The sequence below is a fragment of the Phyllostomus hastatus genome, unplaced genomic scaffold, assembly GCF_019186645.2.
Source record: "Phyllostomus hastatus isolate PE091 unplaced genomic scaffold, TTU_PhHast_1.1 phas_scaffold_555, whole genome shotgun sequence".
NCBI lineage: Eukaryota > Metazoa > Chordata > Mammalia > Chiroptera > Phyllostomidae > Phyllostomus > Phyllostomus hastatus.
The window spans coordinates 13,481,932-13,507,366 of record NW_025334036.1 but is presented as its reverse complement, the minus strand read 5'-3'; the positions used below and the strand labels follow the sequence as shown (position 1 = coordinate 13,507,366).

Genomic DNA, 25,435 nt, shown 5'->3' with positions numbered 1-25,435 from the left:
TATGTAAAGAATGAATCATTCATTCATCCCTCCCTCCCTTCTTCCCCTGTATCCAGATTCTAAGAACTGTAATTTGAACTAGAGTAGTTGTTCAATATTTTAATGGAAGGAATGATTTATTATTAAACATCATTTTAGATCATTCTTTATTGTGCACAGATAATTTTATTTACTCGTCCGAATGATTTCCTAGGACAAAGCCTTGAAAGCAGAATTGGATGATGGGAGAGGATGCACATTTAGAAACACTTTATTTCTATAAGTCTGTACAGGACTCTGAATCAATCTTACACATGGAGCATAAGTGTTTACAACTAAACACCTCCTGTGACCATCAGTTAGACGGGGAAATAGAACGCCAGCCTCCTTCTCCTTTTCACCGATGGTAACCAATGGCATCGCTTCTACCACCTCTGTCTCAGGGTCCGTCCCTAGAAGTAAGTTCCTTCTTAGCATGAGAACCCTTTTGCTGGTGATTGATTGAAGAAATGCTGTATTGAAAAACATGTGGGATTTTTTAACAAGTAGGATATAAGAGGTAAAGGAAAGAGAAATAGAGAGTTTTTTATACCTCCAGGCTCAGCTTGATTCCATAGGCACCTTGTCGTATCAATGGTAGAACACAGGCCATCCACCTGGAAGCCTAGTGGGTATTCACTTGCATTACAAGACTTCAACACAAGACTGTCCCTTGCGGGAGGGGCATGACTGCCCAGGCACCTCCATGGCAGGTGACCAAGTTCCGAAGCAAAGGGCACGTGTGAGTGATTGGCAACCAACTCTACATCCAGAAAAGAGCAAAGGAACTCTGGGGTGAGCAGCTACGCTGCTGGCCATGCTTTCCACCACAAAGATCCATTTCCTTCTTATGTAAAATTCACACCATCGAGTCCCAGTGTTTCAAGGGTCCTGGTGGGTTACAATTTGGGGGAAGCCGACCAGGAGAGGTTCCTGGCACAAACCAGGGTCTACCTGCTGTAGTTATTTCTGAGGCTGTGACTTATATGCATCGTCTCTGCACCCCACCCCCCACCATTCTATTGGTCCTCAGTAACCATCTCTTCTGGGCCAGTTGGCTTGCCTGCTGGGATGACCCTCCTCACTGAGCCCCTGATTTTCATGACCCTTTCAGGCCACTTTTTATGCCCAGGCCAACTGTCAGTTGAAACTTGAAATGTGAGTATCAAGAAGGGCTCCAAACTGAAAAGCTGAAAGCTTTTCCTGTTAGGTCAGGAGCAGGACCTGTTATTCAATGTGGTATTAGAAGTCCTAGATAGAGCAATAAGGCAGGAAAAAAAATAAAAGGCATCCAAAAGGGAAAGAAGGGATCACTATTTGCAGATGACATGATATCATATATAGAAAATCCTAAAGACTCCACAGGGAAACTGTTGGAACTAATAAACAAAATCAATGACGTTTCAGAGTACAAAATCAGTTTATGAAAATCTGTTGTGTTTCTATACACAAATGATGAACTATACTAAAGAAATTAAGAAAACAACCTCATTTACAATTCCAGCAAAAATAATAATATACCTAAGAATGAATTTAACTAATCAGGTTAAAAACCTGTACACTAAAAACTTTAGGACATTAATAAAAGACATGAAGAAATATAAAGATATTTCATGCTCATGGATTACAAGAATTCATATTATTAAAAATTTCATACTACCCAAAGCAAGCTATAGATCCAATGAACTTCCTATCAAAATTCTAATGGTGTTTTTCACAGAAATGGAGCAATCAACCCTGAAACTTGCTTGAAACCACAAAAGACCCTGAAGAGCCAAAGAAATCTTGAGAAAGAAGAACAAAGTTAGAGATATCATGCTACCTGGTGTCAAACTACACTACAAAGCTATAGTAATCAAAACAGTATGGTATTGGCAGAAAAACAGATACACAGAGCAATGCAATAGAATAGAGAGCCCATAAGAAACCCATACATATATGGTCAATTATTTACAGCAAAGAAACCAAGAATATACAATGGGGAAAAAAACGATCTCTTCAATAAATGGTGCTGGGAAAACTGGACCACTACCTTATGCCATCCGCAAAAATTAACTCAAAATAGATGAATAATTTGAACATAAGACCTGAAACCATAAAACTTTTAAAAGAAAACATAGGATGTCATCTCCTTGACATTGATCTTGGTGATGATATTTTGGGCCTGATTCCAAAAGCAAACAAAAAAAGTTACTACATCAGACTAAAATGATTCTGCACAGCAAAGTAAATCATCAACAGGAAATACTAAGTGTGGGAAAGGATGTGGAGAAACGGGAACCCGTGTGCACTCTGATGGGAATGTAAGCAGATGCAGCCACTATAGAAAACAGTATAGAGCTTCCACAAATTATTAGAAATTGATCCAGCAGTTCCACTTGTGGGTGTTTATTTGAATAAACCAAAAACATGAACTCAGAAAGAAGTCAGCACCCCCAGGCTCACTGCAGCATTCCTTATGATCACCAAGATATGGGAACAACCTAAGTGCCCACCAATGGACAAATGGATGAAGAAAATATGGTAAGGTGTATAAGTGGAATATTAGTCAGTCATGAAAAAGAAGGAAATGTTGTCATTTGTGACACATGGGTGAACTTTGAGGGCATTATGCTAAGTGAAATATGTCAGAGAAAGACAATACAATACGATCTCACTTATATGTGGAATCTTTTTTTTTAAGTGATGTCATAGATATGGAGAACAGGTGGGTGGTTGCCAGAGGCAGCGGATGGGGGGCAATAAATGGTGTAAAAGGCACGATTCCATAAAATAAGTCTTGGGGACATAATGCACAGCCTGGTGACTACAGTTATTAATAGTGTATTTGAAAATAGCTAAGAGAGATCTTCACATTCCTCATCACAAGAAAAATAAATTTTGTAACTATATTCTAGATTTATTGTGGTAATCATATCATACTATATACACATGTCAAATCATTATATTGTACATTTGAAAGTAACATAATGTTATATGGCAATAAAATAAAAAACAAATGCTTCGATGGATCAACTGGAAATTGAACATTTTCATATCTGTACTATTTCTCTCTAAAAAATATTTTTATTTATTTAGTTTTAGAGAGAGAGGAAAGGAGGGAGAAAGAGAGGGAGAGAAACATCAGTGTGTGGTTGCTCTCACGTGGCCCCTACTGGGGACCTGGCCCAGGATCCAGGCATGTGCCCTGACCGGGAATCGAACCAGCAACCCTTTGATTCACAGCCCATGCTCAATCCACTGAGCTACACCAGCCAGGGCTGTACTCCTTCTAATTACATGGGTCAGTCCAGTGCCAGCGTGGCAGCTGTCAGAGGGCAGGGGAATGGGCTGGATCGGGAGATAATATGTTTCTTTATTGAGTGATATACTCATACATGTCCAGCTAAAACTTTGGTCTTGTTCTACATTAGCCTGTTATTTTTTCCCCATGTGATTATATGAAAAATAAAGAAACAGAGAAAAATTAAATTCTTCAGTATCCCCCACACCACACATGGATGGAATCACTCAGAAAACAAAGTGGAAAGTTCTCAGTAGAAGGAAGGCCCTTCACTGACGTGTGTGGTTTATGCCCCGCCCTGCAGAAATTTACTAACACCCTCGGGCTCCGCCCCAGGCCACAGCAGCGCCCCGTTGTTGAAGGGCCCTGGCCTCTAACCCGCTGAGACCTCAGTTTCCCTCTCTCATGTGGGTCCTGGCGTCCGTGCTCGCGTTAACACCGTTACTACTGGCAGGAAGGAAGCCTGCTACCGGGAAACCCAACGACACTGGAATCAGAGCAGTGGCATTGTGACAGCAGCCCAAGGCCAGTCCCCAGGGTAAAGGGACAGGGGCAGAGGGAGACAGGACGCGCCGCGTTCCACTACGGGATACGATCACTGAAGAGCTTCCCCGGGACAGAGGCCAGGTTCAGAGAAGCTTAAATCCGTCCTGTAAGCAAAATAGGTAATGAGTGGCTTTGCGCCAAAGTGGAATATTTAGAGGATTAGTGTAGTTTGTAGTGAGCAAATCCAACTAAATCCTCAGCTTGGACTGGGACAGTCTCTTTGTCTTCAAAACCGTGCGTCGGATGCAACCTCTGTATGTCCGGCTCTGCAAGTGCACTCGCGTCTGCTGGCCGACCTGGAACCACACGGCGGTGAGTTTTCTATCGGGATGCAACTACAGCTAACTTCGCTTGGAGCAGAAGTGAAGTAATCACGTAACTTTCGGTCGCATTGTTCACATTGGATGAGTCCAAATCCGATCCTGGCTTTGGCAGTTAATGTGTTGCATTCGAAGGAAATAAAGGCGTGGATGGTGGTTTACAAATACTGGCCCCGGTTTGCAAGGGAAGTGTGTATTTCAGGTTCAGCACAGCGCGTCTCGTGTTCCCCAGCGGCGGTAACGACGTGAAGCCGCCACCATTCCTCCAGGCAGGGCGGGGACCTCTGCATCTATCAAGGTCACCTTGTCCTGGCTCGTATTAAATGAAAGAGTCTTACTTACCTGTATTTTAAAAAATATTTGCCTGTTTTGTTTTTAGAGAGAGGGGAAAGGAGGGAGAAAGAGAGGGAGAAAAACATCCATGTGTGGTTGCCTCTCACGCGCCCCCTACTGGGGACCTGACCTGCAACCCAGGCATGTGCCCTGACTGGGAATTGAACGGATGACCCTTTTGTTCTCAGCCTGGTGCTCAATCCATTGAGCTACAGCAGCCAGGGCCTGTATTCTGGAGGCCTAGCTATTCATATCATACTCCTGATAGGTCAATGTCACCAGAATCCTAGAATGAACACCACCTACAGTTATCCTCCGAGACGCGCACTGAGAAAGTAGCCTTGGGCTCTTTGTGGCTTGTGTGTGTCTGTGAAACCTTAGTGACAAGGTCCCCGTGATGACCAGGCGGGAAGGGGGGTGGGGGTGGTAGAAGAGGGTACAGGGGGACAAACGGTGAGGGAAGAAAACTGGACTTGGGGTGGTAAGCACACAATGCAATATACAGATGATGTGTTATAGACTTGTACACCTGAAACCCACACGATTTTATTAACCAGTGCTGCCCCAGTAAGTTCAATAACAACGATCCCAATGAGTGTCTGCTCTCCACTTCAGAGGCTGCATTTAATCCTGGGACTGTTTGCTCCGCCCTAACGTGGAGCTGTGTGCGCCCATGGTGGAGATTAAGATGTGTGATCGTCTCATTTTACTACCTGGCTTTTCCCCACTCCCTGCTCGACTGTAAATTCTGCACCGGAAAGTGTTGGGCCCAGGTCACACATTCAAGAGCATTAGGAAACTAGTCACAAAAAAGCAAGGTGGCTTGTGGTTCCACAGTCCGAGTTGCGCTGTGTCACCCGGTCGGCTTCCTGGCAGCATGCGTGGGAGCGTGGAGGCGGGGTTTCCCACGCCCCTGCCATCCGCGGCCAGCGATTCCTACTGGGGGCTTTTCATAGACTCAGAGCCCCATCCCTGGTAGAGGAAAGGCAAATGAGGCGACCCCAGATCGCCCACACTTCTGCCTGGACGTAATGTCCAGACTCGGTGAGTTGAAGAGTGGGAATACATTCCCAGGGGCTGAGGCGACGATCATAATTTGCCCAGGAGATCCCTTGGGCAGGTACAGAGAAAGCTTCAGAGATGGACTCTGGTTGGCCGCCTTGGACCAGACGACAAATCCTAAGAATGAATACCCAGGACTACGTGAATGCGGAGTGTGTGTTAGAAGTCAGGGAGGAAGCTAGGGCCTAGCAACGCATGATGTGGCTATACATTTGGGAAATAATAAAGGGATATCTCTTTTTTGGTCAGTTCTACACTTCCGTGAAGAACAACCAAGAAAGAAATTGAGTTAACAATGCCATTTACAATGATATCGAAAACAAAATACACAAAGACCTAACAGACACAGGGTCTGGCAGAAGTGAGGCCTGCTTGAGTGTATTTGGTAGGGGAATAATATGGGTGTAATAATTTATAGTTTTAATTTGAACATTTCACCTAAAAGGTCCTATGGTGTGCTGGAGTGTGATACCGTTATGTTGCAGAATTATGTGCTTACAATTTTGTAATGAAAGATTTGGTAACACAAAAGGGGTGTTATTTGTGCGGGGCCCTGTATATTTCTCTTTACCTCACACCTTACACAAAACTAGGAGCAGGTGTACTAAAGGCATAAAAAATAAGGAAAGAAGTTGACTTCAATCTTAAGTAAAACAAAGCATAGAAGGATACCCCTTCTTAGCATTTGGAGAAGAATCCTCCATTTACATGTTGGAATACACTCAGATTATTTTATTTTTTATGTTTTTAAGATTTTATTCATTTATTTTCAGAGAGGGAAGGAAGGGAGAAAGAGAGAGAGAAACATCAATGTGTGGTTGCTGGGGGTCATGGCCTGCAACCCAGGCATGTTTCCTGACTGGGAATCGAACCTGCGACACTTTGGTTCACAGCCTGCACTCAATCCACTGAGCTATGCCAGCCAGGACTTGGAATATTTTATTTTTTCCATTAGACATAAGTTTATTGAATGACAATATTAACAGCTCTCATACTGCTTTAGCAAATAGGCTACCTGGGAGGAGGAAATTTAATCAGGTTGAAAGTCTACGGTGCTCTGAATGTTTTTCAGCTCAAGATGTACTCTCTGGTAGGAGAGCTTTTGACTATTCACTGCAGGAAGTCAGCATTTCAAATAAGCATTAACCCCTGCCATTTAATGTCAATTTTCTTATCTATTCTCTTCCTGAAATCATTGTTCTCTCCTAAGAGTTGAACAAATTATTTAAAACAAATTGTGCCCTGGCCGGGTGGCTCAGCTGGTTGGAGCATTGCCCTACACACCAAAAGGTTGCGGGTTCGATCCCCGGTCAGGGAGAGTGTAGGAGGCAACTAATTGATGTTTCTCACATCGATGCCTGTCTGTCTGTCTGTCTGTCTGTCTGTGTGTCTCTCATATCCTCAGGTGAAGATTAAAAAAACAAACAACCTTAAGCCCTGGCTGGCGTAGCTCAGTGGATTGAGCTCAGGCTTCGAACCAAAGTGTCGCAGGTTCGATTCCCAGTCAGGCCACATACATGGGTTGCAGGCCACGGCCCCCAGCAACCGCACATTGATGTTTCTCTCTCTCTCTCTCTTTCTCCCTCCCTTCTCTCTCTAAAAATAAATAAATAAAATCTTTTAAAAAATCACAATAGCTAGTAAGCAAATAAAATTATGAAATTTCACTATTGATGTGAGTGCAAACTGAACAGTGATGTCTCACGAGTCCATACACACTGTGTTTGCAGGAATGAATAACTCTGGTGTTGCCAAGAGTGACCACAGTGAAACCTTACATAGATTGGCGAGAGGATCCATACAAATAACCGCTTTGGAAAACAATTTGCCAATCCTGGCGACTTTGGAAACACACATCATTAGTGAAAGCATTCCTAAGGGAATCTTCATCCACTAGGATTTGTGTTTCTATCAGCAGCAAGAGCAAATTAAAGAAAAATTAAAGAAAAAACACTAACCCTTCTTCTGTAAGAGAATTGATAAATTAACTGTAGGGGGAAATGGACACCTTTATATTATCAAACCTTCCCAGGCAGGGGTATGATATGTGTTACTTTATTTCCTTTCTTTTCGTTTTTCTCTTAGATAAGTTTAAACATTGTGTTAGGGTTACTCCAAGGAATTTTAAAGTTTTCATAGTTACTGTCAGTGGCATTGTTTTGTATTACATTTTTAATGGTACAGAAGAAATATTTACTTCTGTTCACTTGTTAATGATTCTACTTGCCTGCTGCCTTTCTCTTACCCGCCTTCTACCACTTAGTTTAATTTTATTGTTCTTTTAAAGTATATATCGGCTTGAGCCCTGGCCAGTGTGGCTCCATTGGTTGGAGCTTTGTCCTGTAAACTGAAAGGTCACAGGTTCGATTCCCAGTCAGGACAGATGCCTGGCTGTGGTCACAGAGGAGAGGCAGCTGATCGATGTTTCTCTCTGGCATCGATATTTCTCTCCCTCCCTTCCCTTCTGTCTAAAAGTCAATAAGCATGTCCTTGGGTAAGAATAAATATATATATGTAAAACTTGAATACTTGGTTCCCAGTTTTCCTCATTCTCTAATAAATTAATCAAAACAACAACTTCTATACAAGTGGGAGTTTGCGGCGGTCCCACTTTATGATGGTCTCTTATGGCTGAATACGCGGTTAGTTTCATTTCTCCTAGTGATTTAATATTTACGTGATGACATATTTGGACTATATTTTAGTGGTTTGGAATTTTATTACATTGTTTACAGCACATTAATTTCTACTTTAAAAAATGTCTTGACATTTTCCTTTTGCATGCATAATCAATTTCTATTACTGGTTTGTGTGCGTTAAAAAAAGTTTATGTTGGTTATGTGTAAATATACAATTGTGCTATGTCGTCTTTTCTCCAAGATACTTCAATTTGTTACTCACATCTCCCGTATTTGTATTTATTCTGACAGAACGGAACTAATATCTCCCACAAATTTTGTAGTTTTTTCCCCATTTCTCCTCGCATCACTATTTATTTACTTTAGGCACAAGCTGTATTATCACCAGAGAAATAAAAAAAAAGAAGTATAACCAGCCTTATAAGAGTATGTTGCAGACTCCTCATTTATAGAATGTCTATGGAATGCTCATTCTTTAGCCAAACAATTTAGCTAAACAGAATCTTGGAAATGAGGCGTGCAATTATCCAAATTGAAAAATAAAATGAATACATAGACTATGAGGCAGGATGGTCAGAACGAAAGAGTGAAACATATAAAATAAGGAAATAAATATATGGACATATATTGGGTTAGCAAAAATGCATGGAGTGTTTCCACCTTTCATGAACGTTAAAAATCAACTCCCCTCTCGACCACTAGTATGACAAGACCATGCGCGTGGAGGCTGGAGATGCTGACTATCAGGAACAGAGATGCCACTCAGTGATGAGGAGAACAGATAAGGGTGCCCTAGCACCCTTCTCCTCGCTCAACCTCAGTTTCCAGGCAGGTCCCATGGGTGTTAGAAATCCGGCCCCTGAAACATCATGACCAGATTTCTGTGCCGTAGAGATGCATGAAGACCAATGATCTCCGGGCTGGACATGCAGGAAGCTCTTGGCAATTGCTGCTCATTAATCCCATAACTCTTTAGAGCACTTCTGGCACAAATTTGATAATCATTTTTAATAAAGATTTTATTTATTTATTTTTAGAGAGGGGGGAAGGGAAGGAGAAAGAGAGGGAGAGAAACATGTGTGTGGTTGCCTCTCACGTGCCTTCTACTGGGAACCTGGCCTGCAACCCAGGCATGTGCCCTGACTGGGAATCGAACCGGTGACCCTTTGGTTGGCAGGCCAGCACTCAACCGACTGAGCCACACCAGCCAGGGCTGTGATTATCTTAAAACATTCTTGCAAACCATTACAAAATGTAAACACATCATTAGAAACACAAGCGAATGAAGAACAATTCACAAACACAGGACAACTGGTGAATACAAGCCTATGGAGAAATGTGTATGAATAAAAGTGTAAGGGTAAATGAACAAGTGAGTTAATAAATAAATATGAAAGTAATAATAAAAACAACTAAAACTACAATTAAGCTACAAATGAAACTATAATTAAAGTCCACGTGTCCCGGCTAGGTGGCTCATTTGGTTGGAATATTGTACTATAAATCAAAAGCTTGAGGGTTCGATCCCCAGTCAGGGCACATGCTTAGGTTGGGGCACATACAAGAGGCAACCTGTCAGTGTTTCTCACTCTCTCCCTTCCTCTCCAAAATCGATAAATACATGTATATCCTCTGGTGAGGATTTTAAAAGTCAAGAGAAATAGGGAATACACACTCTACTGCCTACAGGCAATACATGTAATGTCCTGTGACAACAGATGCAATCTCCTTGGCTTAAATGTGAGCAAAAGACTCGTTCACTTCCTGCCTGAGGGACAAAGACCGGCAGCGGTGTCCTGGGGCTTGGAGGCAACTGCTTCTGAAAAGCTCCGGGGGAGACGTGTCTTTGGCGCTGAGGGGCGTGTCCATGCTACTTTGGAAACTTCATCCCAAGGAAACCAGCAGACTTGATCAAAGTGATGTTTTAGAAGTAACGACATCATAATGTTATTATAGGAGAAAAAGTGGAAATAAACTTCTGTCCAACCATAAGGGGTCAGTTAAATAGGTTATTACAGAACAATGAACTAGTTAGGCATCAAAAATGATTTTGAAGTGTATTGAGTTTTGCAGATGTTAATTTGATATTGTCTCATTTGTTATGAAGTCGATACAAATCACATAGTCCTGAAATCTGTGTAAAAGGGGGTACTGTAACCCCAATTTATAAAGAATAATTTGTACATTGAAAGTGAACATTGAGCAAACCAAGGACATACACTAAAATAACAATTGTATCACTTTTGTTTTGGGAATAAGGGCAATTTTATATTCTATTTATTTTCCTATGATAATATTTATTATATATATATAAGTTAAAAGGGAATGCATTTTTTAAAAGATTTTATATATTCATTTTCAGAGAGAGGGGAAGGGAGGGAGAAAGAGAGGGAGAGAAACATCGATGTGAGAGAAAATCATAGATCGGTTGCCTTTATGTGCCCTGACTAGAGACCAAACCCGCAATCCAGGCATGTGCCCTGACCAGGAATCGAACTTGCAACCTTTCGTTTTGTGGGACGACATTCAACCAACTGAGCCACACTGGATAGGGCTAAATTTTTTAAAATTGTATATATAAAAGGTAGATTTATATATATTGTTTATATACCTGGTTTTAATATATGATATTAATATTTAATTATATATTATAATTTAACATTGATATTTGCATGTCATTTCTTATCTCTCAATTAGTAATAAAATGATGTATGCTTTAAAGACTGGTCATGCTTAGGTCACTTGCATAAAATGCACGACGGTGCTCCAGTAACAATAAATAGTCACATGGTTGTAGAAGAGTTTTGCAGCTCATCCTGGATTCGCACCCCTCCCAACACAGCAATCTTGTCAGTGAATCAGAGCCTTACATCAAAAACTCTATCATTTAAGGAGTTCACTTGGAATCTTACTGGGATATGAAATGTGAAGAGGCTATCTTTTAACACTATAAGCATATCGTATATTGCTTTTTAAAAAAGTTGATTGGTTGATTTTAGAAAGACAGGAAGAAGAGAGAGAGAAAGAGAAAGAAACATCAATTTTGCTGATTCCACCCATTCATGCATGCATTGGATGATTCTTCTATGTGCCCTGTCTGGGGATCGAACCTACAACCTTGGTGTATTGGGATGATGCTCTAACCGTGTGTGCTACTCAGCCAGAGCTGTAGATTGCTTTTGCTGGACATGGACAACAGTGTGGGAATTGACTGCGGGAGTGGGTGCGGGGTGGGCGGAGGAGAGTAAAGGGGGAAAAATTGGGACAACTGTGACAGAATAACAATTTTAAATTATTAAAAATAAATAAATAAATAATAAAAACTATGTTTAAGACTTCTGATTTTCAAACCTGCCACAAAAGAAATGTTCAAAGACGTTCTTCAGGGAGAACAGAATCTAGGTCAGACACATGGAGTGTCAAGAAGGAAGGAAGAATATAAAAGAAATTACAAATGAAGATAACATGGAAGGTGTAATTTTTCTTACCCTTTGATCTCAAAGGTAACTATTTCTTTAAAGTCGCAATAACAATGTATCGAGCGATTAACACACAGGGATGATTGGAATGAATGACAATGTCATAGGAAACTGGGAATATTCCGTTATAACCGCATTGTATGTAAAGTAGTATATGGTCCTTTGGAGTAGGTTCAGGTGAGTGAAACTATATGTTGTAAACTTTAAGGAAACTCCTAAAATATTTTTAAAATAAATATAATATGCTAGAAAGGAGACCAATGGAATGATAGAAAATGCTCGAAAAAGGCAGAAGAGATAAAAAACAACGGGCAGCCCTGGCTGGCATAGCTCAGTGGATTGAGCGCAGGCTGCGAACCAAAGCATCACAGGTTCAATTCCCAGTCAGGGCACATGCCTGGGTTGCAGGCCAGGTCCCCAGTGGGGGCCACATGAGAAGCAACCACACTTTGATGTTACTCTCTCTCTCTCTTTCTCCCTCCCTTCCCCTCTCTAATAAATAAATTAAATAAAATCTTTTTTAAAAAAGCTTTATTATTTAAATAAAAACAACAGGCAAATGCAATGAGCAGGAAACAGTTCTGAAGACCATAGATATTAATCCAATTATATAAATAATCACTTTTTTCTCGAATTTATCGGGGTGACATCAGTTAATAAGATTATATAGGTTTCAGGTGTACAAGTCTACAATACAACCTCTGTATGTAGTATTGTGTGTTCACCACCCAAGTCCAGTCTCTTCCCATCACCCTTTATTCCCTCACACCCTCTCCTACCCACCTCCAAAGAAACACACGAATAATCACTTTAAATGGGAGTGGTATAAATCCACCAATGAAAAGACAGAGACAAACAGACTGGATTGAAAAAATCATCACTCAAGTGTATGTTGTCTACAAAGCAAACCCACTGTAAAAATAGAGTTTTAAGTAAAGGGCAGAGAAAAATATTCCATGGCTCACTGCACTGAAGAGCGTTCACCCACCCCTGCCCCAGGTTCAAGGCCACACAGAGCCTGAGAAGGGGGCCTTGGTTGGAAATGGCCTTTGCAGATGGAATTTGCTAAAATGAGGCTATGCTGAGTTAGGATGGGCCCTACATCCAAAGACTGGTGTCCTCATGTGATGGCCTTGTGACTCCTCAGAGCAGAGATGATATGTTCCCAGGGAGGCGGTCACGTGAAGACAGAGGCAGAGACTGGAGAGAGGCAAGCGACTCCCCGGCTGCTGAAGAACAGGAGGGTCCACTTTGGCCGTGGCCTTGCTGATTCCTCAATTCCGACTCATAGTCCCCAGAACTGTGGGAGAATGAATCTGCCGTGGCCAACCAGCGGTTGGCGGCCATTGGTTACAGCAGCCCTGTGAAGCTGCTATCTTGCCAATGAACATCAAAATAAAGCTGGAGTAGTTATAACAGTTTCAGACACGTGGACTTTGGAAGGAGGGACATTGTCAGGGCGAAGAGGGGCACGGCGTGATAACAGAGGGGCCCGTTTCCCAAGGTATGACAATCCCACCGGCAGGGACAAAACTGTCTATGGGAACATGATGACGAAGTAGAATATGGTATTCTGGATGGAATCCTGGGACAGACAAAGAGCGTTAGGTAAAACTAAGAAAATCTGAGCAGCCCTGACTGGTGTGGCTCAGTGGGTTGGGCACCGTCCTGCAACTCAAGATGTCGCTGGTTCGATTCCCAGTCAGGGCACATGCCTGGGTTGGGGGCCAGATCCCCAGTTGGGGGAGTGGAAGAGGCCACCGATTGATGTTTCCCTCTCTCTCCCTCCCTCCCCCTCTCTCTAAAAATAAATAAATAAAAATCTTGATAAGAAGAAAATCTAAGTAAAGGATGGACTTTATTTATACGATGTATCAATATTAGTTCATTAATTATAACAAACATACTCTGTCAGATGTTAAGAATGGGGGAGCTGGGGTGTGGTTTACGTGTGAACTTTCTGTACCCTTCACACAGTTCTTTATGTGCATCTAAACTGTTTCAAAATAAATAGTACATGTATATGTATGGTCTTCCAGGGGAAGGAGGCACATGCCTAGATAATTTAAGAAACATTAGCAATATCTCATGATATTGGTAAAACATTTTAACTTATCAAATATATATTTTTTCAAAACCTGAGTTACTATTTTTCACAGGTTAGAAAATGGGGGCCCTGGCTGGTATGGCTCAGTGGTTGAGTGCTGGCCTACAAACCAAAGGGTCGCTGGTTCAATTCCCAGTCAGGGCACATGCCTGGGCTGCAGGCCAGGTCTCCAGTAGGGGGCGCGTGAGAGGCAACCACACACTGATGTTTCTCTCCCTGTCTTTCTCCTTCCTTTCCCCTCTCTCTAAAAATAAATAAGTAAAAGAATAGAAAATGGAACTAACATTTATGTGGGTGTTCTGACTGGTCACTGTCAACACTCTGCACATGTGAAGGAGACTTATAACCTTTGTAGGAAACATTTGGTAATATTTACAGACAGACACACACACACAGACATACACCCGGCCCAGCAGAAGTAACGCCTGCTTGAGTGTGGTTGTTGTTATGTTACAGAATGACATAATAATGACATAATAATATGGGTGTGATAATTTACACCCACATACAGAATGACATAATAATAGGGGTGTGATCATTTATAGCTTTAATTTGAACATGTCACCTAACATGCCCCATGGTGTGCTTGAGCATGATGTTGTTATGTTACGGAATGACATGCTTATGATTTTCTAATACAAGATTTTGTAATCAAAGGGGAACATTATTTGTGCCAGATGAAATTATATATATTATGTAAATGTATATAATATATATTTATACATACATAAATATATATAATGTCCATCCCATGTGACTAAGTAATTGCATGCCTTGACATGCTTTTAGAAGGAAAGTGTCAAAATGAAAACAAAGATTTTGGCCCCAAGCTGTCAGAAATGAGTCTTATTTATAATATTAAATATTAACAATGATAGGCCTTGTCTAATGTCTAGACAGCTAACATGCTCCTGGTAGAAAGCACTTGGCTTTTCACACCCTGTCTTTCCAGAATTTACATCAGGGCCAAGCAGAGCTGGAGAGAGCTGGCTCGCTAGTTGGTGGAGTGGCTGACTGACATGAGCCAGAGTAGCAGGGACCCTCAAGCCCTGGCCGGGTGGCTCAGTGAGTTGGAACATCACCCTGATACACCAAGGTTGCGGGTTCACTTCCCAGTCGGGGCACATACCTAGGCTGAGGGTTGGATTGCTAGTTGGGGCACATATGGGAAGCAACTGATCATCTCTGTCTCTCTCCCTGCCTCCAGCTATGTCTCTAAAATCAACGGAAATATGATCTTAGCTGAGGGTAAAATGCAATGGCAAAGGGGCTTCTGGTTATGATGTTCAAGAACATCTACAACTCCCAAACAGGTTACAGGCCTGAAGCAGGAGATGCTAACATATGAATAATTACGGGGAATTTATTAACTCATGGGTTCATTCGGTGACTTTATTGAAGAGGGAAAATGGTAAAGCATGTTATTGTACTAGAGATTAGATCTAGAAAATGACGCCTAGTTCAACACAGAAGAAAAGGAGACAAAAACATCGGTGATTTCAGGCACTGTTCACTTCAGGAAATTTCACAGAAACCCTGAAGTCCAAGGTGAGAATTCAGAAAGGAAGATACCAGAGACAGGAGGGCTGGGGAGGGCAGAAGTTAAACATTATTAAGTGGCACATTTTCTAGAACTTACTACATGCACGACTTCTCACATGGAATATTCATGAGGATAAATCAAAGAAACCCACACCCAGTCTCTTCATGGTAAATATGCAGAACATCAGAATTTTTAGGAATCCGAGCAATTTCCCAATAAGATAAGGTCAGAGAAATCCATGGAAAGACACAGGTGGAAGGAAAACCAATTAAATTGATACTGGTTTTTATAAAACCAAAAGTGGGCCTTTAAGACAATGAACTAATAGCATCAAACTACTAACAGACAATGTTAGTTGTTGAGGCTTTAGACACGCGATGCCATTTTTTTGTTTTACTTTGAGAGAGAGAGAGTTATTCCACTTACTGGTGTGTTCATTGGTTGATTCTAGTATGTGCACTGGCCGGGAATTGAACCTGCAACCTTGGTGTATTGGGATGATGCTCTAACCAACCGAGCTACCCGGCCAGGGTGAGCATGTCATTTTTAATATTCAATATCATAAGTAAGTCTCACTTATGACATCTGGGTCCAAAACCTCTGTTTCCATTTTGACACCTCAGCCTCCTAGAAATTTGTATCTAGTTAAATAATATTGTACCAGAAGCACAAAAGAAATAAAATTTCTCAATAAATACAAATGAAATAGCTTACCTATTACAGGAACTCCCCAGAAAGAAAAGAGAAAAATGAAAATGCAAGAAATATCACCAGAAAAAAAAACTATTGAACAGGGCAGTAATTCTCAACAAATATTGCCTATAACAGTAATAATAATGCAAATTAGGTTGATACATGAGTCACAAATTAAAAGGCTATAAACAATCATGATTTTCTTTTAGGAATCCAAGAATGATTTAATCCTGGGGAATTTATTAATGGGACTAAGGGTTAAACATGGCAGATTAAATATAGTCATTTATCTTTCCTCTTTACTGTCTTCTTTTACTAGATGAAGTGACAGAAAAATGGAGTCAATGTAATCTTTCAGCTGGAGGAAATGTAGTATTTTCTATTACTCCTGATTTTTGTAATCATCACCAGAGGATATGTTTTTATTGATATTTTTTTAAGAGAGAGGAAGGGAGAGAGAAAAATATCGGTGGGAGAGAAACATCAATTTTTTTCCTTCTGTACACATCCCACTGGGGACTGAACCGCAGCCTAGGTATGTACCCTGGCCAGGATCGAACCCACAACCTTCTGGTGTGTGGGACGATGCTCCAAGCCACTGAATAGCCTGGCCAGGGCTCCAGATTTTTTTTTTTAAAGCAAACATAAGGAGACAGTGAAAGCTGGAGAGAAAACGGCAGATGGCCAGGAGACCTGGGAGTGAGCGGCAGTGAGCTTTCTTTGTCTCATGTAGCTCAGACTGAATATCACAGAAGCCAGCAGTTCGGAAATGCAGCGTGTACAGGAGAAAAAAGGGACCCCAAGAAAAGCCTATCCTCACCAGAGAGAGATATGGGAAGGGGAGCATAGCAACACAGAAAAATTTTATTTTTTGTTATTTTTAAAAAAATATTTTATTCATTTTTATTTTTAGAGAGGAGAACAAGGGAGAGAAATATCCATGTGTGGTTGCCTATCGTGCGCCCCCTACTGGGGAGTTGGCCTGCAACCCAGGCATGCACCCTGACCGGGAATCGAACCAGTGACACTTCGGTTTTTAGGCCGGCACTCAATCCACGGAGCCACACCAGCCAGGACAGAAAGAAAATATCTAGACAACGGATTCTTTGCTCCCGCTAAAGACCACTCATAACAACTGTGTCCTTGCCCACTCCCTCCTTCAATGGCTGAGTGTCTAGACCCGTGGCTGGGATGTCAAAGGAACTCAATGTCGCTGCAGGGGGAGGGGTGCCAAGGGTGGTGTCCAAGAATGCTGAGTGGGAAAGCAGGACTTGCACCCCTAGCAGATGGTAACCAAGCTCCCTGGATGCTACAGTGTCCTTGGGGAGCATGTGGGGGGCTTGGAGTTCCTTCCACCAGCAATAATGAGGCCCCTCCACTCCCCACCTGAGGTGGTCCCCAAAGAGGCTTTGTCTTCTACCAGCATCGACAAGGCCAGCACCTGGCATTGTCAAAGGTCACATGAAGGGCAGGAATGAGTCACCACTCCCCCTCCCTCCAGTAATGAGCAGACCCCCTTTCTGTACCTGAGCCCAACGGAAGGATGCTGGATGAAACCTAAAATTTTGGTGAGATCCAATGTTTGCAACTCGGTAGACAAAACTGTCCAGGTTCCCATAGACAATAGTTCATCGTCCCAAGAACGAACAAAGATGATGTTCAAAGGACCCGACAGAGATTTTCAAAGCAGCCGTTACCGAAAGGCTTCGGGGAGAACTCTGAACGCACGGGAACTGCGTGGAGAAAATAGCCTCAGGCGAGACACAGAAGGTAGAGAGAAGAACAAATGTAAGTTTTACGACTGAAAAATACAATAACCGACATCAAACCCACCACAGAGGGGCGTAAGAGCAGAGGGGAGGGGACAGAGGGAAGAAGCAGGGCCTTGGATGGAGAAGCTAATCTGAACAACATTTTCTGAGAGAAAATGAAAATAAAAGAATACAAGAAAAAATGAAGCACACAGCCTTGGGGACATTTGGGACTCTAAGGAAAGACCCAGTATTTCCAACCTGCAGCCCGCGGGCCACACGCAGCCCAGGACAGACGTAAATGCGGCCCAACACAAAATCACAAATTTACTTAAAACATGATGAGATTTTCTGTGTGTGTGATTATGTGTTGCAGTGTATATAACGTGTGGCCCAAGACAACTCTTCTTCTTCCAGTGTGGCCCAGAGACGCCAAAAGTTTGGACACCCCTGGGTTTTAGACCATCAGAGGCCCAGAAGAAAAAGAAGGTGGCCCTAAGAAGCATTCCGAGAAATAATGGCTAAAGTTTGTGCAAATTTGGCAAAACACATGAACTGGCACATTCATGAACCTGAGCGAATTCCAAATGTAAACAAAGAAATCCACGTGAAGAGACATCATAATCAAACTTCGAATGTATTGAAACCATATGGGTTTTTGTGGGGTTTTTTTCATGTTTTTAACCAGTGGTTTTAATTTACACTTTTTACTGAGATACAGACCCACTTTGAGGTTAAGTGGTTACACCTGTGTCCATTTGTTACTTTTTCTGGCCTTCCGTATTTAAAAAATTCTGAATATTACCTATGCTTCTCATTGTATCCAAACTGTTTCCGTGAGAATTTGAATGCCGTTTCCAATGTCCCAGGAGTGTTGTTACATGGTCAGGCTGGGAAGGCGACTCATATGAAGAAATTAACAGCACTTTTGAAAAAGATTCTTTTTTATCTTATTTTATCTACTTTGTTTTTTCAGTCCAGTTTGCATTCAATATCATTTGTGTTAGTGTCAGGTGTACAGCATGGTGGTTACACAGGCTTATACTTTACAAAGTGTTTCCCCTGATATTTCTGGTACCCGCCCGGCACCAGGTGTCATTGTGACAATATTACTGACTGCCTTCCCTGTGCCACACTTCACGTCCTGTGAGTATTCTGTAGGCTGCAATCTGTGCTTCCCAGTCTCTTTACCAATCCAGCCAGTCCCCAAGCCCCCTGCCCTCCAGCCACCCTCACTCTGTTCTGTCTCTATGAGACTGTTTCAACTTGGTTTGTTCATTCATTCTGGTCTTTAGATTCTACATATAAGAGAAATCATATACATTATGGCTTTCTCTGTCTGGTTTATTTCTTTTTTTAAAAGATTTTATTTATGTATTTTTAGAGAGGGAAGGGGGGGGGGAGAGAGAGAGAGAGACACATCAATGTGCAGTTGCTGGGGGCCGTGCCTGCAACCCAGGCATGTACCCTGACTGGGAATCGAACCTGCGACATTTCAGTTTGCAGCCCGCACTCAGTCCACTGAGCTACGCCAGCCAGGGGTTCTGTCTGGTTTATTTCACTCAGCATAATGCCCTCTAGGTCCATCCATGCTGTCACAAATGGTAGGATTTCATTTTTTTTATGGCTGAGTAATATCTCGTTGTATGTATGTACCCCTTCTTTATCCAGTTCTGTATTTAATGAACAGTTGGGTTGCTTCCACATCTTGGCTATTGTCAATAACGCTGCAATGAACATAGGGCTGCATGTATTTCTTTCAAATCAGCATCTTGGATTTCTTCAGAGGTATTCTCAGACTATATCCGGGATTGCTGGTTCATAAGGCAGCTCCGTGTTTCATCGTTTGAGGGAACTCCGCACTGTTTTCCCCGGGTGGCTGCACCAGCCCGTCCACCGACCGATGAAGGGACAGACAAGTTGGGGGAGAGTTACACAACACCACGCCGCTCGGCAGCGGAGAGAAGCAGGCCATCAATCTGCAGCAACACGCAGAGAATGGCAGGAACATTATGCTAAAGGCACGAAGCCAGACAGAAACTGAGATCTACGGCGGAATTCCACTGGTACGCAATGTCAGGACAGGCACGGGGTCTCCAGCGAGGGAGCCTAGGTCCGGGCTGGCCTGGAACCGGGAGCCCGGCCCGCGGCGGGGTGAGCGATGGCCCGGACGCCGGTTCCCGCGTTTGTCACGACTCATCTGATCCTGCATTTCGTATCTCACTCCATGGGTTCTATGTCCAGTTGACTGTGATTTTTAAAGAGCTTCAAAATAGAGCGTCAGAAACTTCCATCCTGCATGGAAAGGGAAATGGGTGCTCTGTGCACCAAATGGGTGCTCTGCGACTGTGAACCCAACGGCGAGTGGTAGAAGGCGCTGGTCGGCCACGTGGACAGACGGGGTTGGGGGAGGCTGGTGGAAGCGATCACGTGTCGTGCCTCCCTCCCTCCCTCCCGCCTTCCTCCCCCGTCCCTATTATCCCAGCCCGCTTGGAACCCCTTTCCTGTGAGCAAAATGGCATGTATCTCCTTCTTCTCACGTGAAAATGCACCCATGGTGGGACTTCCAGAGATATTTTTTGCTTTCAGCAGAAAACGCATGGAGGTAAAAGCTGAAGTAGTCATGTGCTCCTGATTTTGTTCCTACATGGACATCGTCTAGTTAAGGCTCGGACTTAGTTCTGGTTTCAGGAATCCAGGCAAGAGAGTGGAAGGATGGGGGTGCTTGGGGTTTGGGGCTGCCCAAGCCTCCAAGTCAGCGGCCCACGTAGGAGGGTGCTGACACTGGGGCGGGGGTGTGGGGGGGGGCTGCATGGACAGCCTCTGTTGGTCATGCTGGTGCAAGCCGGGCAGCGAGCACGACCCGCCTTCTGGCCCCACAGATCTTGTTCACACCTGTGTACAAGCACCAAAGTATTTCCCTGTGATTTTTTCTTCTCGTCATAAAAAGCCTGCATTTTCGGTGATATCTTTTATTGATTTGCCAGTCAGTTGATGACTTCGCTTGGCTTTCCCAGAAAATATATCTTGAGGCAAAATGTAAGTGCTGCTGCATTAGGAGGGTAACACCGATGACGAAAATAAGAGCGAAGGAGGAGGGAAGAGGGGTGTGGAAGTTGAGGAAACAGAAGCCCCCTCGGCATTTCAGGACGTTGCTCAGAGGCAGTCAAGGGAGAATCATTGTCCACCTCCTCCCGCCTCCCATTTGTTTAACGTCCACATCATGGGTGGCTAAGTCTCCTGCAGTTTCAGATTGCACATGTGTGGGTACCCAGCAGGTGCGGTGGCACCTTGGAGCTCAGGGTCACCTGGGAAGCCTGCAGGTGGGAAATGACAGACAGGTGGCTCAGGCACTGGATGAGGGCATGGGCTCGCTCCCCCGTAAGACTGACCAGAGCCTTTGTGCTGACCCAGCCACTGGCATAACATCTAGGTCACACCCTGGCAGGGTGGCTCAGTTGGGTAGAGTGTCCTCCCCTGCAGCAAAGGTTGTGGGTTCGATCCCTGGTCAGGGCACATACCTAGGTATGTGCGGGATCACACGGGAGGAAACTCATGGGTGTTTCCCTTTACATGTCTCTCTCTCTCTCCTTCTCTCTCTCGTCAACCAAAAAGACATATCCTTGGGGGAGGATAAAAAAAAATAAAATAAAATATAAGGCCAACAGCCTCAGGCCAGTTGAAACCTAGATTTCCTGTGGTGCATGGGTGGACAGTAATGGCATCTGTGATGCGGTTTTCCGAATCGTGTTCTCATCGCTCACTGGGTACAGCTGTGACCCCAGCAGAGCGCTCCCCTAAAAGAGGCACACAGGAGTAGAAGAAACAGAAACGTGAATGTGGGCGGGAAGGAATGATAACCCAAATTTCCTTTTCCCGGTAATTCCATCCCGCGGAACAGGGCGCAGAATACAACCCAGCTATAAACAGACTTTTCCAGAAATCGACCCCGAGAGCTATTTTTATCTCTGAACCTATCAGCCTTGCAGTTTCTGTGGTCACATTTTCTGTTCCAAAAATCAAATTGATGATTTTAAAAGGCAGTGATACTTAAAATGAATGCACAGAAACATGCCGGCTTGAGAATAAGGGTCTAGGTTGAAGCCACGTCAAGTCTGGACAAGCAGAACAGAACACAGGGAAGGAGTTATCTGTTATTCACCGCTCAGAGAGGACGGGAATGGCCCGTGGAAGCCCACTGAGCACGAAGTGAACCCGATTTGTGGGGGGTGTTCGGTGGACCATACGCGCGACTGCGTAACCGTCTCCCCCACTACGAGAAATCTGAGGCGCAAGGAAACTTTCCCGAGAATCGTTCACCGAAGAAAAACAGAACTCACGGCCGCAGGACAGAAGACAGACACCCTGAGGGACACAGCGGGGACACTCAGGACGGGGCGGGCTGTGGTGGACCTCGGCCTGTTTGTCGGCCAAGGTGCCAGGGGTCTTTTAATGAGAACCGCAGGGTGCGGGCGGGTCCCAGGGTAGGCGAGCTGCCGCGCCTCGTTTAAGGACCACGGACAGCTCCAGGCCGCGGCGGAACGGGCGCGTTCTTCTCCCGACGCTGGAACGGCAGCCCCGCGACTCCACGTCCGGGGGGACCTGAGCTCACTGATAGCACAGTGCACACCATCAGGACTTTCTCGGCCGTGCACACACATGCGTATATGTGAGCACGGGGCGGGGGGGGGGCGACCAGAGGAAATGTTCGGGGTGATGGCGAGAAAACCCGGGTTTTAAAATGGTGTTCTAGTGCATAAATAATTAATTGGGCCGCCATGCTAGGGGCTGGATGATGGGTCAGGCGGGAAAGCCCGTGGGTGGGGGCAGGGGCGGGGATCCCCGCTTCGGCGCTGAATTCTCCGTGACTGGGGGGGCGGGGAGCGCGGATCCCACCCAGCTGAGGTCGGAGGAGCAGCGCCATGTGCTCCGGGCTCCCGGCTCTCCTGCTGCCCGTCTGGCTCTGCTGGACCCTGGGGACCCATGGCTCTGAGCCCCGCAGGTGAGGTGGGGGCTTCCCCGGGGCCCCCCGCAGCCTCTTTCCCGACGCCGCAGCGCGCAGTGCCGCGGACAGAGGCACCCACTCCGCCGCGGCCCTGGGCTGTCGCTGCGCCGCCGCCGGGCGGGGGTCGCCCTGCGCGGGTCGGGGTCCCGGAGGGAGTGGGGAAAGCAGATAGCGTGCCCCTCGCCCCGGCTGCCCGAGTGGCCCGGTCGCAGGGAGCCCAGAGGAGAGGGCATCGCGGCCGACTCCCGGCCCTGTGGCTCGCCGCGCAGCCGCGGCTCCTCCGGCTGCTCCGGCAGGGCTCCAGGTCCCGCTTCGCAGCCCCCGGGGCCGGAGGGAGCGCCGAGGTCCAGGGCCACGCGCCGCCACGGCCGGAGCGCGGGGAGGGCCAGGCGCGCGGGGCAGCCGGCTCCGCCTCGGGCTCGCCCGGCCCCCTCCCCTCCCCCCGCTCCTGCGCCCGCGCTCCTCCCTCCCCGCTCCTCCCGCCTCCCTCCCCTCCCCCTCCGCCCTCCTCCGCTCGGGGCCAGCGCGGCGGCGGCGGCGGCGGCGGCAGCAGGAGCAGCCCCGGCTGCGGGTCGCGACGGCGGCGGGGCGCCCCCTCCCCCGTGCCGGGGCGCGGCGGAGGGATGTGGGGCTTTGCGGGAGGAAGGCTTTTCGGCTTCTTCTCGGCCCCGGTGCTGGTGGCGGTGGTGTGCTGCGCCCAGAGGTAGGGTGGTGGTGGGTTGCCGGGAAGCGGGCCGGGAGCGGGCAGGGCGCGCGGGGGTGCGCGCCGGGCGCCGGCGGGCGAGCCGCCGCCTGACCCCGCTTTCTGCGACCCTCTCCCCCTCCCCCAGCGTGAACGATCCCGGGAACATGTCCTTTGTGAAGGAGACGGTGGACAAGCTGTTGAAAGGCTATGACATTCGCCTGAGACCCGACTTCGGGGGTGAGTGGGGTGTGCGCGGCCGCTGCGGGCAGCTCGAACCCCGGCGCTGGTGGCCTGGGTGGAGGAGGGAGGCGGGGTCCGCTTCCGCCGAGCTTTGGCGAGTGGAGTGGGGGGCACTTCTCCTGCGCCCCCTCCTCGGAGAGCCCCCGCATCCTGAGAGCCACCCGCACCCCGTGCCCGCGCCTGACTGACCACTGTGTCGTGCGCTTCCCGCAGGTCCCCCGGTCTGCGTGGGTATGAACATCGACATCGCCAGCATAGACATGGTTTCCGAAGTCAACATGGTGAGTGCCCGCCCTCCCCAGGGCTGTTCCTGAGCCCCTGACTTGCTCTCTGGGCCCAAGGCGTCCACGGTGCTGGGCCAGAGGCCTTCTCCGCCGCGCCGAGCTTCCCGGCCGCAGAGGGAGCGGCGCGCTGGGGCGCCGGCCTCCTGCTCCCGCGGCTCCCTCCACCCGCCCGGTGCGCGCGGGGGGCGTCGTGGGCGTCGCGGCCCTGCGGAGGGCGCACCTTTACTGAGGAAGGAAGGGGTCCTGGGCTGGCCTAGCGCTCGGCTGGCACCGCCGCCTGGTGCTGCCGGATCCTCTTGCGCGCTGTCACTGGTCCCCAGGCCTCGGAGTGCGAGCGCAGAGTGCCGTCTGCATCCTTAGCAACAGGCGCTGGGAGCCAGGAGACTGGGAGCTGCGGGGGTGGGTCGGATTCGAGGTGAGGGGTCGTGCAGGTTCCTTTGTCGCCTTTTGGAAAGAGGTGCTGGCAGCTGGAGAGGACGAGGTGGGTGGTCTGTCTGTGTTTCCCGGGATGTGTCGGGCCAGTTTCCTGGGTCTCGGTGGCCTTTCGGACGGCGGCTTCCTGGGCGCTGGAACCCAGGGCCGCGCTCCGCTAGGACCTGTCGGAGGTGCGGACCGCCGGGTGGCCCTGAGAACCGGTGGCCAAGGCTAGTGAGCCGGTCCCTGAGAGCTGGTAGTGCTGGTGAGGCTTCCTATTCTGAGCTGCAGAAAGCGGAGGTCCCCGTCCCAGGATGCGGAGGGGGTGTCCACGCTTCTGCTCAGCACGACGGGGAACGTGGGGCAAAGTGACCCCTTTCACTGGCTCATTGAACTGAAGTAGCATGCGACTGGGAACCAGGTTTAATTTGCTGTTGAGCGGACACCAGAAACGGCGAAAATGAGCGTTCGGAAACCATGTATTTTTGGACGAAATCACTTGGCAACTTGTCATGGGAACATAGATTGAGATTCTAATGAGACCTGGTTTCAGACGCGGTAGGTTTGGGGTTTGGTGCGCCCCAGTCACGTGGGCGAACCAACTTGTTTAAACGCGAGCTCCCGGATTCGCCCTGGGAGGTAACTGGGACCCGCCGCGCTGGAGGGGAACCTTGCATTCAAGACTAACGCTTCAGGTGATTTTGAAGCAGGTAGTTTGTGGACAGCATGTCGAGAAACACTGCGATACATTATAGAAATACAAGCATTTACAAATACGCTAAAACTAGTATTTAAATAATGTGTTTAGCAAGATAGATGTTAATCTATATATACCACTGTGGATTTTGTAGGAAGAAATCTTTCACCACACAAAACCATTTTTTAATCATTTTTTCACTCGGCACTTAAATATTGTAAAATTATAATGTATTTTTAAAAACACAGTACCTTTCTTTCACTTAGGATATTCATGTAAAAGGCATTATAATAATAAAAGTGGTACAGTGAAGCAGAGGGAATATGACTTTCTATA

The 25,435-nt window shown here is 46.1% G+C and overlaps 1 protein-coding gene across 3 annotated transcripts in view; it reads left to right on the top strand.

Moving 5' to 3' along the window:
• Positions 1 to 25,435, top strand: part of GABRB3 (gamma-aminobutyric acid type A receptor subunit beta3) — a 249,630-nt gene that overhangs the window by 67,580 nt on the left and 156,615 nt on the right. The window contains exons 1-3 of one of the 3 annotated variants that reach the window (XM_045825018.1): positions 22,697 to 22,776; positions 23,610 to 23,701; positions 23,918 to 23,985. In XM_045825018.1, the coding sequence (XP_045680974.1) occupies positions 22,697 to 22,776; positions 23,610 to 23,701; positions 23,918 to 23,985 (240 nt within the window). Of the gene's footprint in view, positions 1 to 22,696; positions 22,777 to 23,353; positions 23,483 to 23,609; positions 23,702 to 23,917; positions 23,986 to 25,435 lie in introns of those variants that run through there. The other 2 variants (XM_045825017.1, XM_045825016.1) reach the window with 2 other exon arrangements.